Here is a 14,254-nt window from a genome sequence, read left to right as displayed (position 1 = left end):
TTCCGACCAAATTTTTGTTGTTGTATCAACTGAAAGATTTGAGTCAACTGAATTTTGTTTCATTCAACAAAATGGGTCTCTCAGTGGCACAGACATAATATATCTAGACCGAGCGTTTACCTTTATTTGAGCAGCGGGGGTAGAGGTTCAAGTAGAAAAGGACAAACTCTGTTTTGTGCTATTTCGTTCTCTCTTGTTCGCATGCGATTGTTGCAATGCTCGGTCTAGATATATTATGTCTACGCGTACGACAAATGTAATATTAGCCTCAGAGTATTCTCTGCACGTCCCGTCACGTGAGCTCTAGTTCTTTTCTAGACGCATAGGTGTGTCTTGTTAGCGCTCGTGAAACAGCTCGTTTCGCGCGGGCGTTCGGCGTGAAGCGTCTTGCAAAATTTTGTCAGGCAGAACTAGTCGGTCGTAAATCCGTTCCCGCGAAAGGCGCGAACGAACGACCGTATAACTCATGAGATCGCGCGACATCGGACGGTGTCGCTGGAGATATCTAATGTCGTCTTAAATACACGCGCCGCGAGCGGCGGACAATGACGGACTCCGAGCCTAAATCTATCTCGGCCGCCGTCCGCGGTGCGCACAAATAAACAATGAAAAGGATATACCTTCGGGCTAGAGAGATCCGATCGCAGAGAGCGCTCGATGATTCAGACAGTCATTTTACGGCGGCCTGATTTAATGACTACTTGACGCCTGGACTCTACATTTTCTGTTTCAAGGTTACTCAGGCGTATCGCGGCAGTCGTCGTCCGCGAGCGTAATGTATTCATATGCAGCCTATAATCAAACTATAATTGAACCGTACTATGGAATTATAATTAAATTTAGTGAGTGATTTAATTCATCAGCGTTGGCGCGTGCTGATTAATCGCCGTAATTTGTAAAAAGGTTGTAAAAGCTGTGTAAGAGAGGGAGAGACTTAACGCAGAGCATCTCCGCTCCGGTTTAATGGAAACGGGGCAATTTTAGGGTGAGCTTTTTAAGAGAAGCGAGCGCTTCGGGAATTCTCTAAAGGAAATTCGCCGGTATTAAGGTCGACGTGTTCATATTGATGAAGGTCTCGGAACAATAACGATCGTCGATCGTTAAATCCGAACGAGCGTAATAAAGCTGATACGCGTAAACCCGGGTTATCGCGCGTTCATTTCCACGTCTCTCTCCCTCTCTCTCTCAAAGTTGATCAATATATATCTCAATATGCGGGTCACGCATTACGATTATCGTCGAACGGTCAACGCGTAAAATGCTAGGTAATAAACGACTGAAACACAACGCGATGGCTGCCAACATCGTCTCGCACTTCCGTGTAATTAATGCGCCCTAAGCCATAGACATCTTTTCGTTATTCGGTCCAACGAGCTTGACGGGATAACCGAGATGACAGCTCTCACAGTAGCGGCGTCTCTTAAACGCCGTTCGGCTCGGACGACTTGCGTCCGAGTCGGTAAGATAATACAAATGATTGACGGTCCACTCTCGTTCCCAAAAGGGCGGCTGACGATTGCGTGGTCAGCAGACTGGAAGAGAGAGAGTGAGAGAGAAGGGGAAAGGGCGGGAAAGTGTGCTATCGGCGAAAAGAAAGTTTCGTGATGAAAATATCAGTCGTACTTCCATCAGCGACAAGGAGAATTACTATCCGTGAGTCCTTCGGTTCTCCGGCAGTTTCAGAAAGAAGTTGAAGTGAAATAAAATGTGTACGCGTATAAAAATGGCGCGATCGGAAATGAGGAAAATAACCGCGCGCGGTAGAGTAAAGAAAAAACCAATTCGACGCTGGTTCAGTTATCGGTGATATTGATCGTCATTTGCATTTTGTTGCAGGTAACAACGATACCGGACGAGGGCGAGGACAATTTTAAAATGCCCAGGGCTTCCGTGGTACACATGACGTCGACGGCGACGAGGCCGCATCACATGTCACAAGTATATCACATCATCAATAGAGGCTGTCATTAGTTCGCGTTAAATTTACGCTCCGTAGCAATAAATGATCGTCTTTCTATTAATTCAATGAAATTTAGATGACTATCGCGTCGACACGCCACGTGTCTCGAGGGATTAGTCGGAGACGTAAGAATTAAGGAACGGTCTATCGAAGGCGCGACTCCGGTGTCCTTTTCGCGGCTCGTAGCTACCGGATCTACAACGATTAACGGATACTTTTACTCCGCGAACGGGTATTCCCCGGCGATTTGTGCCCCTCCGGCATCGGCGCTCTTTCTCGCGCGGACGGCGGTTCTGAAATAATCGGCCGGGTGTGGTGCGACGAATCCTTTTATTTCTCCTTGGCGTGGAGCCATATTGATATGCAAACACCGAAGATAGCAGCGAGCGTAATTGAGTGGTCCGGTTTAAAATGGATATCGCGCGCACGGCGGCCTTTCGGGAGGGCAGGAGACGAGACCGCGCCGCCGCCGCCGTTACACCGGGTGCGCACTTAACACAGCATCCCGGGCCCGACCATCCTCATAATCGTATAAGCGGGAGACGACTTTTAAAGCTCGTTTTTCCTCTCCCTTTCTCTCTCGTCTTTACCCCACGGCCCGACTAATAGTTTTAAGCTAATGGCTCCCCCGGCTAACTTCGACCCGGCGCTCTGACGCACATCCCCCGCGCTCGCGGAACCGCTCCGAGTATTTCGCACGGCTCGATGCAAACGAGCTTTTAACGTCGTGTCCGGGGAGCGAGCGAGCGAGAGGGAGAGGCGAGGCAGAAGGAGGAAGAGCGAAAGAAGGGTGCGCGAGGAAGAAATCGCCCAAAAATAATATCGCCAGAAGCGTTTTCGGAGCGCGAATTTCTTACGTTCGGCGAGGGAAGTACGCTGTCGTCGCGAGAGGGTGTGCGTGTTCCTTTTTAGCTCGTTAAAGTCCCTCGTGCGCGCGCGATCGTTATAGAAACCGTTCGCCTGCATCGGCATCGGCCGGGGCGATGTCGCGGCGGCTCGCGCAGATAAACACAACTCGTACACCCTAAACGCGTCTCGTAAACCGTTAATTAATATTCCAAATTCTCCATCCACCGCTCCAAGAAACGGGAAACGTATCGGCGCTCGTTACCGTGCCTAACGTTTTCCTCAATGCGCCATTCATCGCACGGCCTCGATAATTAGTCCAAGAGAGCGAGCGCGCTCGTAATGTCCATTACCGCCGTTGCCGCTCGCGCATACCGTATTGTGCGAATAATTAAAGATTCACGGCATCGCGACGTGTTTTCTCCGCGGTTTGCCCGAGTCACCCCCAAAATCGATGACATGGTTAGGGAGAAAAATTTATCAAGGAGATAACGACAGATTGATGGCCGACAAATCCGAAAGCTGTGCAATTTGCTTTTCATCCGCGAGGCGCACAGTGTAAATTCGTCTCACGATGCACGGATTCTCTCGGCCGAACTTATGCGGCGACTCGCTAAACCGATCAAATTGTATTACGCAACATGTGTTTGTTATAATTAATTTTGAGAAGGTACTCGACGAAAACGATCTTTCAATATCGACGTAACGTACTCTGGGAAAAAAAGACGTTAGCAACCCATTTTGGGGCCCACAATTAGCAATCGAATTATTTGGATTGTTCGTAACTCTAGTCCGGGAAAAATTTTGATCGGTTTTTTTGTAGTTAGGCACCGAATTTTGTATCAGTGATTGGCATCGCTATTTAACAACTAGTTAAGCTAACTAGCCACTGTAGTAGTGGGTCTAAGATGTTAAATTTCTTAACCACGAAAAAGCGGTCAAAATATTTTCAGAGTAGAGTTACGAACAATCCAAATAATTCGATTACTAATTGTGGGCCCCAAAATGGGTTGCTGTCTTTTTTCCCCAGAGTATAAATAAAGAAATATCCGAGGGAGAAACCGCTGACCAAAATCTTGTACACCAATGTCCACTAATGCCCAGTGGGCATTACTTTATCTTATTATCTTATTTTATCTGCTCCAGTAAGGCCTAATGCCCAAAAAATGTCTAGTAATGCCCAGTAATGCCGCAAATCTGTACACCACAACGCCCTCAGCGGTTTCCCTCCTCGGAGAGATCTATCGCGTTGCAGATACCTTCGTTTACGAATTTCCAAAAGAAATTCCTAACAATGATATGATTCGATCAGTTTCGCGAGTCACTGTAGCTCGACGTGCTATCGTAATTACAAATCTCGATCGTGCCGCATGGAAAGTGCGAGTGCAGTCGTAAATTTGTTCTCTCAGGCTCAAAACTTTAAAACCGTGTAGCAATTGATCGGTAAGGCGCGCAAAATTATGTTTCCGATTGCATTATAATTTTCGACCAACGGGCGTAGACGAAGGAAGGAAAAGGAGGTCTAATAGCAAAGCGGTGCTCGGGGCGACCCACGCATTATCGTCGCCCAGGGTAGACGACGATATCGTGCGCCTCTCTGGCGAGACGATAGAAAGGTTACACATGGCGACACGTCTAATCGCGTAATATGACCGTTTACGCTCGCTGCTCCTAATGGCGAGAGAGATAATTGAAAGTGCATGCAAATTTATGTGGGATCGGCGGCGCCGCCGCTTGAAATTCCTTATCGAATACGCGCCTTGTCGTCCCGCTCGCTACGAATATGAGTTACGACAGGTCATCGTGGATTAAAACCCAACTACCGGCACCTTTGTTGCTCGCATTACTCGCTGTAAATTACACATTCACGTCGAGAAAAGGTCAGAGTTTAAATACGAAATATCGGCCAATTTTTATAACGACTATCGTATAACGCGGCTTTATGGATTTTGCGGGGCAAGATAAATGATACCAAGCTGTTCGAACGAGTATAGGCTGGAGAATAACGCGAATTAAAGTTGCCTCCAGGTTACGGGGAGGAAAGTCCCTTCGAAGCAGAAATTTTTGATGTTGTGGTGAAAAATCGACAATTCAGGAACAGCGGATATCTTCCGATTTATCGCGGCGCACTCTCGGCATAAACGAATGGAAATTGCGTAATATTTTAGCTTCACGTTTAAGTGCCACCGTCATTGTTTCGTAATAGCGTTTTCATTTAGCCGATTTTATCTCGGAAAAAGTGATGAAAAGACGGCAATCGAGATACCGATAAAGTTGTCGCGTTTAGACTTGGGAGATTCGTGCACCGTAAAAAGTGCACACGTACCGCATAAAGATACCTGCCGTGCACCAACAGACAGACAGACCTCGCGCGGATATTCTTACGTCACTCATCACGGATGCTGAACGTGCATGCGGCGACAAAGACGTCCAGATAGGATTACTTGGACTTCAGTTTAATGAGTCGGTGAAAAGAGTCAAAAGAATTGAAAAAGAAGCACTGATGCCGCCGTCGCTGTAAAATCGCCGTAGAGTACTGACCTCATGCTTGCACACGCTCTGAAATTTTCCTCGCGCGAGATCATTCCTCGCAAAATTATACCGTTGTCTAGGAAAGCGATACGCGCCCGCGGTCGCACACAGATAGTACACGCGAGAGAGGGACTTACATGCGTACGTCGTCGCGCGAAGGATGCATACATAGCGTCGCGGTACTTTGAAATTGAATATGTGTACGTTGCAGATGTACGTATATACATATACAAATATATATATGGATGCACATAAATGCGGGGCCACGCGAAATGTTTAGTATTCCTCGCGAGGGGCCGAGCCCAGCTTTCAATTTGCGGCTAGCAATTTGTTCGCCGGTTGCACCCCCTCCCGTGGCAGCACAAATTCGCAGATGCATCCGCTCTGGATGTGTGCGTGCATTACTGGAGCACCATGGTGCGCGACGGACGGATTTATACCTAGCGTTACAGAGTTTCATCGCTATTCAGAATGCCTCTCGATTACGAGGCGCGTTACGAGATGGAGATTCGACTCGACAAAGAAAGAAAGAAAGAAAAAAGAAGAGAGCATCCCGACGCGTGTTTCTATGTCGATAGATTTTCGAAAGTGCGGACGTGGCGAATCGAGATAAATGCCTTTAAATTGAAAACGTGCGCGCAATGCAAACAGAAATATCTCACCGCGAGGTGAGCGTAGATCACACCGCGGGAGTTACGACTCCTTTCGACGGCGCCGGGCTCTATGATCTTTATAGAGCGGTATGCGTCCACAAAGAACGCGGTAAAAGGAGTACACCAGCGTAAATTTCAGTCGGCCGGCGACGAGTAAGATAAACGAAGTTGACGTTCGCACCGGTCTGTTACACCGCGTGAATTCCCGCATAAATTCTCTCTCGCGCTCTCACCGTAAAAGGAGCATTTTCACGCGCGAGTTCATCAATGCCTGTTTATCTGGATAGGTACTGGCGACCCTGGCACTGTCTATGGGGACTCTCTCCTCCGGCTTGGCCAAGGGTTACACCTCGCCCGCGTTAGACTCCATATTGGATAATCAACCGCCCCATCTTTATCAATCGGCCAACAATGACACGTGGTAAGGATCTGCACACGTTCGATATTTAAATGTAAGAAAAAAGAAACGCACTCGAGTGTGCCCTCGCACGGGGAAAAATTGGCCGCCCTAAGTAATATCGGGTTTCAATGAAACATCGACAGTGGACGTGGACAATTATATCCACGCGCTGTAGCTTATTCGAGCGTTACGTTCCTGGCTGCTAATTCCGGGATGCGTCTACTGCGGCGACAACACGCGAACTTTACTGGGAAGCTGTTCACAAATAATACTCGACAGCCGAGACGCGGCTGCCAAGAGCGATTACGTTTGCACCTGACGTCTGCCCCGGCGCTCTGGGGAACAATACCCGATATATCGAGAGCGTCTTCCCGGACGCGTCTGCGGATTACGCCCGGATTGCTACGTCCAGACGCTACAACGCCGTCGCGCGCGATCCTAATCGCGATTCACGCTTTGTCGGCAGGTTGGCCTTTTCGGTTACGCAACAAGAAGCCTCGTGGGTCGCGTCGCTGTCCATGCTGGGCGCGTGGTTCGGTGCCATGATCGGCGACTGGATAATGCGGAGAGGTCGCCGTTTGGCCTTACGCATGACGTCCTTGCCCCTGGCGGCAGCCTGGGTCTTAACGGGCGTCGCGCCGTGTCTGGAGTTGGTGTACATCACCAGTTTCATCGGCGGGCTGTGCTGTTCGGTCATCACCATGGTGGGGCAGGTAAAAAAAAGGCTCGACTTTGATTGATTTCTACGCTATCTACCCGGTACGAGCAAATTTCACTCTCGACAGGTGTACATATCGGAAATCTCGATGCCGGGCATCCGCGGGTGCTTGTCGGCGATGTTGAAGGTGCTCGGTCACGTTGGTGTCTTGCTGTCGTACATAGCCGGCACGTATCTGAATTGGCGGCAAAGCGCGCTACTAGTGGCCGTCGCGCCGTCGATGCTCTTTTTGGGGACTCTCTTTATACCCGAGACACCGTCGTACCTCGTGCTAAACGGCAAGGACGACGAGGCCGCAAACAGTTTGCAGTGGCTGCGCGGAGAACACGTCGATATAAGACCCGAGCTGCAGGTGCGTCTCAGAGCTCTCGGCGCGGATCAACGAGAGAAAATTCGACCATTACTATAAGCTCGCGGTGGTTAACGGTGTGCCTTCAGGTCATCAAAACGAATATTCTGGCTTCGAGGGCTAAGCAGTACGAGCTGACTTTCAAGAACAGCATGTTTACACCGAGGCTATACAAACCCATCGCTATCACGTGCGGTCTGATGTTCTTCCAGCGATTCTCCGGCGCGAATGCGTTTAATTACTACGCGGTACTCATCTTTCGTCAGACCCTGGGCGGAATGAATCCTCACGGGGCGACCATAGCGATCGGATTTGTACAGCTGTTGGCCGCTTTGCTGTCAGGTAAATACTCGACGGTGTATTCAATTCTAATGAATAGCATTATTGTGCCGCGAATCAAACAAATTGGTCTATCGTTTGTCGTATTTAAACCAAGCGTCGCCCGCAGGATTCCTGATCGACATAGTCGGCAGACTGCCGCTTTTGATAGCCAGTACAGTTTTCATGTCGCTGGCGCTCGCCGGTTTCGGCAGCTACGCGTATTACGTGTCGCAAACGCAAAATCTGGGCTACGTGGACTCGGCGGTGGTGGGCCAGCACGACTGGATACCGCTGCTCTGCGTCCTCGTGTTCACGACCGCTCTCGCCCTGGGCATATCGCCAATTTCTTGGCTATTGATTGGCGAACTATTTCCACTGGAGTACCGCGGCCTCGGCTCCAGCATTAGCACGAGCTTCAGTTACTTTTGCGCGTTTTTCGGGATCAAGCTCTTTATGGACTTCCAGCAGGTGAGCGGATTTTCATTTTTTTTCTCTCTTAAGATACTAACAAGCTGCCTCGATTGTCAGGACTAAATTCAGAAACTATTGCTAGTTCTTATAACAAGTGAGGTTTCAAGCGAGAAAATACGTAAGAAGGAACGTTACATTTTGTTGAAGCAATTAAATAATGAGTAACTTTCGTAATCTTGTAATTAATAACTTGAGTAATCCCGAGACGAAATTTTGGCCTAATGTTAAACCTAAGACAGTAAAAGAGGTCGAACTGCAAGTAGAAGATCGACTCCTACTTTAAAACCGATAGTGTCGGAAATGTCTACTTTTGCCAATTTAGCATTAAAGTGGGTCCTTTTAAGTAGGAGCTAAAGTAAATTTTTAGAATTAAAGATTCAAGGGAGGAGTAAATCGTCAAAGTAAATAGATTATTGCTGATCTATGTAGGTGTACAGATGAGCTAAGTAGATGTAAATTATCCTTAAAAGTGTCAAAGTGGTAGCAAAATTTCGACTCGGGATCGCAGCAAGAAATGAATAAGAAATTTCAATTTGTCGTTTTAGAGCCTCGGTCTACACGGAGCCTTTTGGTTCTACGCCGCCGTGGCGGTCTGCGGACTGTGCTTCGTAGTCTGCTGCGTGCCCGAGACGAAGGGCAAGCAGCTGGACGAGATGAATCCGGATTATGCGCAAGCACGGTAGTATAAGGCCTCGCTGACGGGGGGTCTCTCGAACTTGGAGAAGGCGAACAAGCCTTTACCGGGAGGCGCTTATCCGAACGAGCACGACCCGCGGGATCTCTACCGCGGCGATCCGACAATCGCGACCTCCAGCATCGCGATGCCGCCTGGGCGCGTCGCCCATCGCAAATTGTCGGATTACTGCGGCATCTTCGCCGAGAAGACTAATAGGATCGGCAGGAACGTGGAGAGCTTCATGCAGTCCCGCGGTTTGCTACCGATTCGCCGCTCGGTCGACGAAACGCCACGCCGCGACGTGCTCGGAGTTAACGGCGACGTGATCAGAAACGACCCTCCGCCGCGAGCCGATGGGGAAACGAGAAGCGAGAACCCTTACCATCGCCAGCACGAGAATCGCGATTACGAGCGGCCGCGCAGGAACGGCCAGAAGAAACGCGTGGCGTACTCCAATAGCACTTATCCCCGGGACCCAACGCGAGCCGACGCGAGTTACGTTCGTCGTTTTAACGAGATAGAACCACGTCGCGCCAGGAGGCGCGAGTACGCGGTAACCGATTACGACGCGGCGGACACCTGGAGACAAGAGCTGGACCTCGCGAGAGGTGGCCCGTGTGTCTCCAAGCCGATTCTGAGAAACGGCATCAATCACGGCGTAGACGAGAGGCCGTATTATTCGACCCTGCCGCGGCGCAGCAAGACCATCAACTTCAAGGATCAAGCGGCCGGCTCCCCGGAGGGAGGACGATGGCGCGCGTATCCGAAGAGCCTGCAGGATCTAACGGATTTGGAACTCGACGACGTCGCGTATCTCCCGTTCGCCCACGGTGGGGACGGCACGCGGGAGGAGAGACTCGACGACAATTATCGTCGACGTAACAGGTATCGCCCAGAGAAGGAGGAGGAGGACGAGTCGCCCTTCGACGACGATTATCTCAGGCTCTGTAGGAGCCTGTCGAGATTAGATAGGTATCCGCGAGGCGGTAGATACGGACCGGGCGAGGTACACTACGAGAGGGAATGCAGAACTTTCGGCAAGGACACGGTCGCCTTCATCTACTACAAGACGTGCTACTTATGATCTGAAGAGAAACGCGATGCAAACGAGCGGTCGGGGGTTCACTCGTCGACAGACCGTCCATCGATACGCACGGCTCACGATCTCAAGCGGAAATGCGCGTACGGCCGATCGGCCGTCGCCAGTCTTCCGCGTTTCACGAGCGGAAGCATTTTCTACTCGGCAATTTGGCTTAGATCTTTGTGTTAAGTCGATCGCAACATTTATCACTGCAGTAGAGATCGATATTACAGAAATTCCCTTCCTCAGATTCATATCTTTTTAACGATAACATATCTTTATTAAGACGTAAAAACGAATATCCGAGTGGGAAAAAGAGAGAACGAGAGAGAAAGATACAAAGAAAACTGATTGAGTAATTGAGTCACAAATTGCCTTCATGTCTGGCTTTAATAAGTAAATCGTTTCTCGACTGATAACGAAGTTATATCATCGAGCTTTAAATAGTTGCTCTTACGTAACTTCTCTTTAAAAAAAAGAAGAAGCGTGATATATCTCTTTTCCTTTTAGAAGTCATCTTACAGAACTAGATTAATTTTTGATTCGTTATACGAGATAAATCGTTACGCCCATTCTTCGCGCTGTCTACTCAGTATCGCATCTCTTCGAGATGCTTGCAAATACTTGCAAAGGATGATCAAAAACGATACCAAATAATATCTATATACTAGCGTCAGATTAGATCTGAAATCGTAACCTGTAAACTACTTCATGCTTGTCGTATTACCTATTTTATATATTAGTTTTCGGAGACTGTTCTTTTCATCAGGTTGAAATAGACTCTGCGCTAATAAATTTTCTATAATATTCAAAGCTCATTCGCGTCAAGAGGCAACACTATCGCACTTTCCAAGCGAGAAAGCGACAATACATTACGCGAATAACAATGTGTATAATTACGTATACCACGAGTAAAACGATATTAACAGAGAGTCCTTAGGTGGCTCGATAGACTGCTCGTAGACTGCCAAGCTAGTCTTTCCGTAAAGTAGTCAATATGCAATGAGTTTGCAATAATTTCCGCCGCTATCTTTTCAGCCGGTTTAATGGTGTTCGAGCACCATTTCTTTCGAGGATATCGCGACGAGCCTCGAGAGGGGGAGAAAATTGTCAGCGCTAGATAACGAAACGAAATGTTTTTACAGCCAAGCGGCGCGTGTCGCTGGGGCATTCGCGTTTACTAGGAAGGTACACGACAATATATAGTGTGTAGAGATACTTTCCGCGGACGTGTGCAAAATAGTAAATTTTGCTAAACTCGGAATATCGGGGCCTCGTCGCGTGGCACAGGCGCCAATGACTTAACTACGACAATATCGATTTGTAGATGTATCTACATATGTTTCATATAAGACGCGTATTGTGTACATTGGTTATTGTATATTATATACATATGTCTCCGTCGTGCTCGTGGAACTTACGCAATTAGCGACGACACGACGCGACATATATAGCCGACAAACAAATTCTCGACAATACCACAAATTGCTAATTTCGCGAAGCCGGTAGAGCGAAATTCGGCACTGTTAGCTTTATTAAGAAATTATGCATATGTAATACGTGTAACGTTGGAAGCAGCTATACTTATAAATATCCGCGGGTGCGAGGGCGCGAGTCCCTCATCTGTGCAACTGATCTTCATTATTCCTCCGAGTCTTCTGCTTTCGACGATTTCCTGCACTTCCCGAGAGTGCGGCCACTCGTGTGGCGAAGTCGCGATTAGACGAAAGTCTCCATGACGTATGTATTTTATATTTTTATATAGTTTGTAGAATAACGTCGAGAGAGAGAGGGAGAGATTTACGACGAAGTATTTGTCACAGGTTGACTGCACTTTGCGGATCACAGTAAATCTGTGATAATCGTCGCGGGGAAAAATTCCCTTGAAATATCTTTGATGCCGGGGCTACACAACGTGGGCGAAAACAAAAAGGAACGTATTACTACGACGAATCGGATTTGATAGAGACTGAAGTACCGATATGAGGAGGAAATTTTTCGTCGCGCGTGCCGCAGAACAGAAATCGCGTCTGTAATTTATCTATCGTACCCGTGAGTCATATCCCTGCCATATCCTATACGTAACCAAGTGTATAAAAGTCAGCGGAGGCGCATTAAATCCCCTGTACTTAAATATTTTCACGTATTTCTGTAGACAGTGATCGATCGACGCGCGGAGGGAGGGGGAGAAAGAGAAAAATCTGCGTTTGCGCAAGCTATATCGATTCGCAAAATACATTCCATTTTTTATACATGTAAAAGACACGTGTATATGATACGCGAGAAAAATAATATTGCCAACGTCGAAATCGTAAATTCGGGAAACGACATATCACGTAAGAAATATATAATATTTCGGTACCGGCATTACTGTCTACAAGAAACGAGTACGCGCTCCTTCCTATACGAGGAAAAAAAAACCATAGTTACATAGAGTGTCCTGAAAAAATATATACCAGCGCATTCTAATTAATGCTTTATCGCGACAAATTCTCGGCACGATTACTCTTCAGTCTGAGAAAAAAAAGACTGTCAGCAACCCATCTTGGGGCCCACAATTAGCAATCGAATTGTTTCAATTGTTCGTAACTTCTGCTCTGGAAAACATTTTGACCGTTTCTTTTTGCCGGTAAGTGCCTCTTGAGTGAAAATTATCTTTGCGTTACTGAATATCGACAGAACGAACTGAGAGAATTAATTAGTATTACTTAAGAATCTTGAATATAGATAGAATAGCTAATTGCGATTTTCAGTTACGCGGGGTAAAATTCGTAAAAGATTAGAGTCACGAACAATCCAAATAATTGGATTACTAATTGTGGGTCCCAAAATGGACTGCTGTCTTTTTTTCCCCAGAGCCATCCTCTCGCGTGGGACGTTGAACCTCGGTGATCAAATCGTATTTTTGCCACAAAGATAATCAAATTGTCTAAGCTACGGAAGTATATAATTTGTCGAATTGGCGATCATGAATGTTCAAGACGAGGGACAACGCGTTACAATGGTATATGTATTTTCAAAGCACCGTATATATTTTATGCTCAACGGCTTGGATAACAGTATTGGATAACGTCTGTAATTAGTTCTAACGCGGTGCAATGCTCGTGAAACGAGTATACGTAGGATATATATATATACACATATATACGATCAACTTCCGGATTTTACGTAAATTGTTAAAGATAAGATTATCTCGTTCTTAGTTATACCGCGCCGAACAAGCGAGCTTTACCACTTGCCGGGTGGCATATTGAATATTCGCAACGACCACATTGCGTCAGTTCTTCCACGTAATAGGAAAAGAAGAAAAAATAAAACGAAAAATCTCCTCTCCTTTCCCTGTAGGTATGTTAAACTATATCAAACGAAAATCTGCACTGTGCACTCTCGTGAATTGAAAATTTGTCGTAATAGGTAGCGGTAATAGTGAAATTCCGGATCGCAGATTTCGCGTTACTGCACTCTCGTTTAGGATCACGATAGCCCCGATAAAATAGATGTCTGTGTCGCGCGTATACGCGGTTGTGTCCACGTGTGTATGTGTGTGTGTGTGTGTGTGTGTGCTCTCGTGCGCGAGGAAACTCCGTTGGCGGGCGTGCGTGTAATTGCGGATAACGAACACGGCCGCTTTTAGATATGCCGCGCGTATATAGATTTATCCCTTTATCCCTTCTGCGCGAAAAAAGAAAACAATAATGGCAAACGTTAGAGATCGGCGAGGACTGTAACTCGAGATTGAGGTCTTAATCCGCGTGTAGCGACTCGAAAGACGTAGCGCAATCAGATTACAGAGTAAATAGGGATTCGATCTAAGGTATTCGAATTTATATATTACACGCGATATACACGGTGTATCTGGACGTGGGCGAGGAAGCTTTCCGTGCGGGAGTAACGGATCACGTTATAATTCTACTTAACGACAATAAATTCACTATACAATTTATCGACAATAAATGATTTAAATGAGAATTAGCGCTGGCCGTCGCTGAGATGATTAAATCTTATATGCATATTATATCGTCACGGATAAGAAAATTACGGAGGCGTATTTTCAATGAGGAGAAGGGGCGAGAAAGGAGGAGAGAGAGAGAAAGAGGGGGGGGAGGAAGGGGAAGAGAACGGAATAGACAAAGAGAAATAAATATATACACCGATCTTGTCTATAACGAGCCACGTTTAGCTTCGCTTGCTAGATTTAATATTTTTGTAATGACGCCTAGGGGTATGTAGCTGTGTGTATTTGTACC

The 14,254-nt window shown here is 47.2% G+C and overlaps 3 protein-coding genes across 5 annotated transcripts in view; 2 read left to right on the top strand and 1 right to left on the bottom strand.

Annotated features, from left to right (window-relative positions):
• Positions 1–8,946, top strand: part of LOC105563400 (facilitated trehalose transporter Tret1-like) — a 61,880-nt gene extending 52,934 nt beyond the window's left edge. For 2 of the 3 annotated variants that reach the window (XM_012014977.1, XM_012014976.1), the window contains exons 2-8: positions 1,837–1,938; positions 6,279–6,412; positions 6,858–7,104; positions 7,177–7,461; positions 7,548–7,800; positions 7,907–8,247; positions 8,796–8,946. In XM_012014977.1, coding sequence (XP_011870367.1) covers positions 1,837–1,938; positions 6,279–6,412; positions 6,858–7,104; positions 7,177–7,461; positions 7,548–7,800; positions 7,907–8,247; positions 8,796–8,933 — 1,500 coding nt within the window. In that variant the 3' untranslated portion in view covers positions 8,934–8,946. The remainder of the gene's footprint in view (positions 1–1,836; positions 1,939–6,278; positions 6,413–6,857; positions 7,105–7,176; positions 7,462–7,547; positions 7,801–7,906; positions 8,248–8,795) is intronic. The other variant, XM_012014978.1, reaches the window with a different exon arrangement.
• Positions 1–14,254, bottom strand: part of LOC105563402 (mediator of RNA polymerase II transcription subunit 20) — a 96,255-nt gene that overhangs the window by 79,071 nt on the left and 2,930 nt on the right. The window lies entirely within an intron of this gene.
• LOC105563401 lies at positions 9,057–12,715 on the top strand. Its single transcript, XM_012014979.1, has 2 exons — positions 9,057–11,747; positions 11,831–12,715. Exon 1 carries the CDS (start codon positions 9,072–9,074, stop codon positions 10,008–10,010), a length of 939 nt encoding a protein of 312 aa, XP_011870369.1. The 5' UTR covers positions 9,057–9,071; the 3' UTR covers positions 10,011–11,747; positions 11,831–12,715.

This window comes from Vollenhovia emeryi, unplaced genomic scaffold (genome assembly GCF_000949405.1).
Source record: "Vollenhovia emeryi isolate VEMERY1.0 unplaced genomic scaffold, V.emery_V1.0 DF939176.1, whole genome shotgun sequence".
Classification (NCBI taxonomy): Eukaryota; Metazoa; Arthropoda; class Insecta; order Hymenoptera; family Formicidae; genus Vollenhovia; species Vollenhovia emeryi.
Note: the sequence above shows the minus strand (reverse complement) of the source record. Positions and strands in the feature narration are given on the sequence as shown.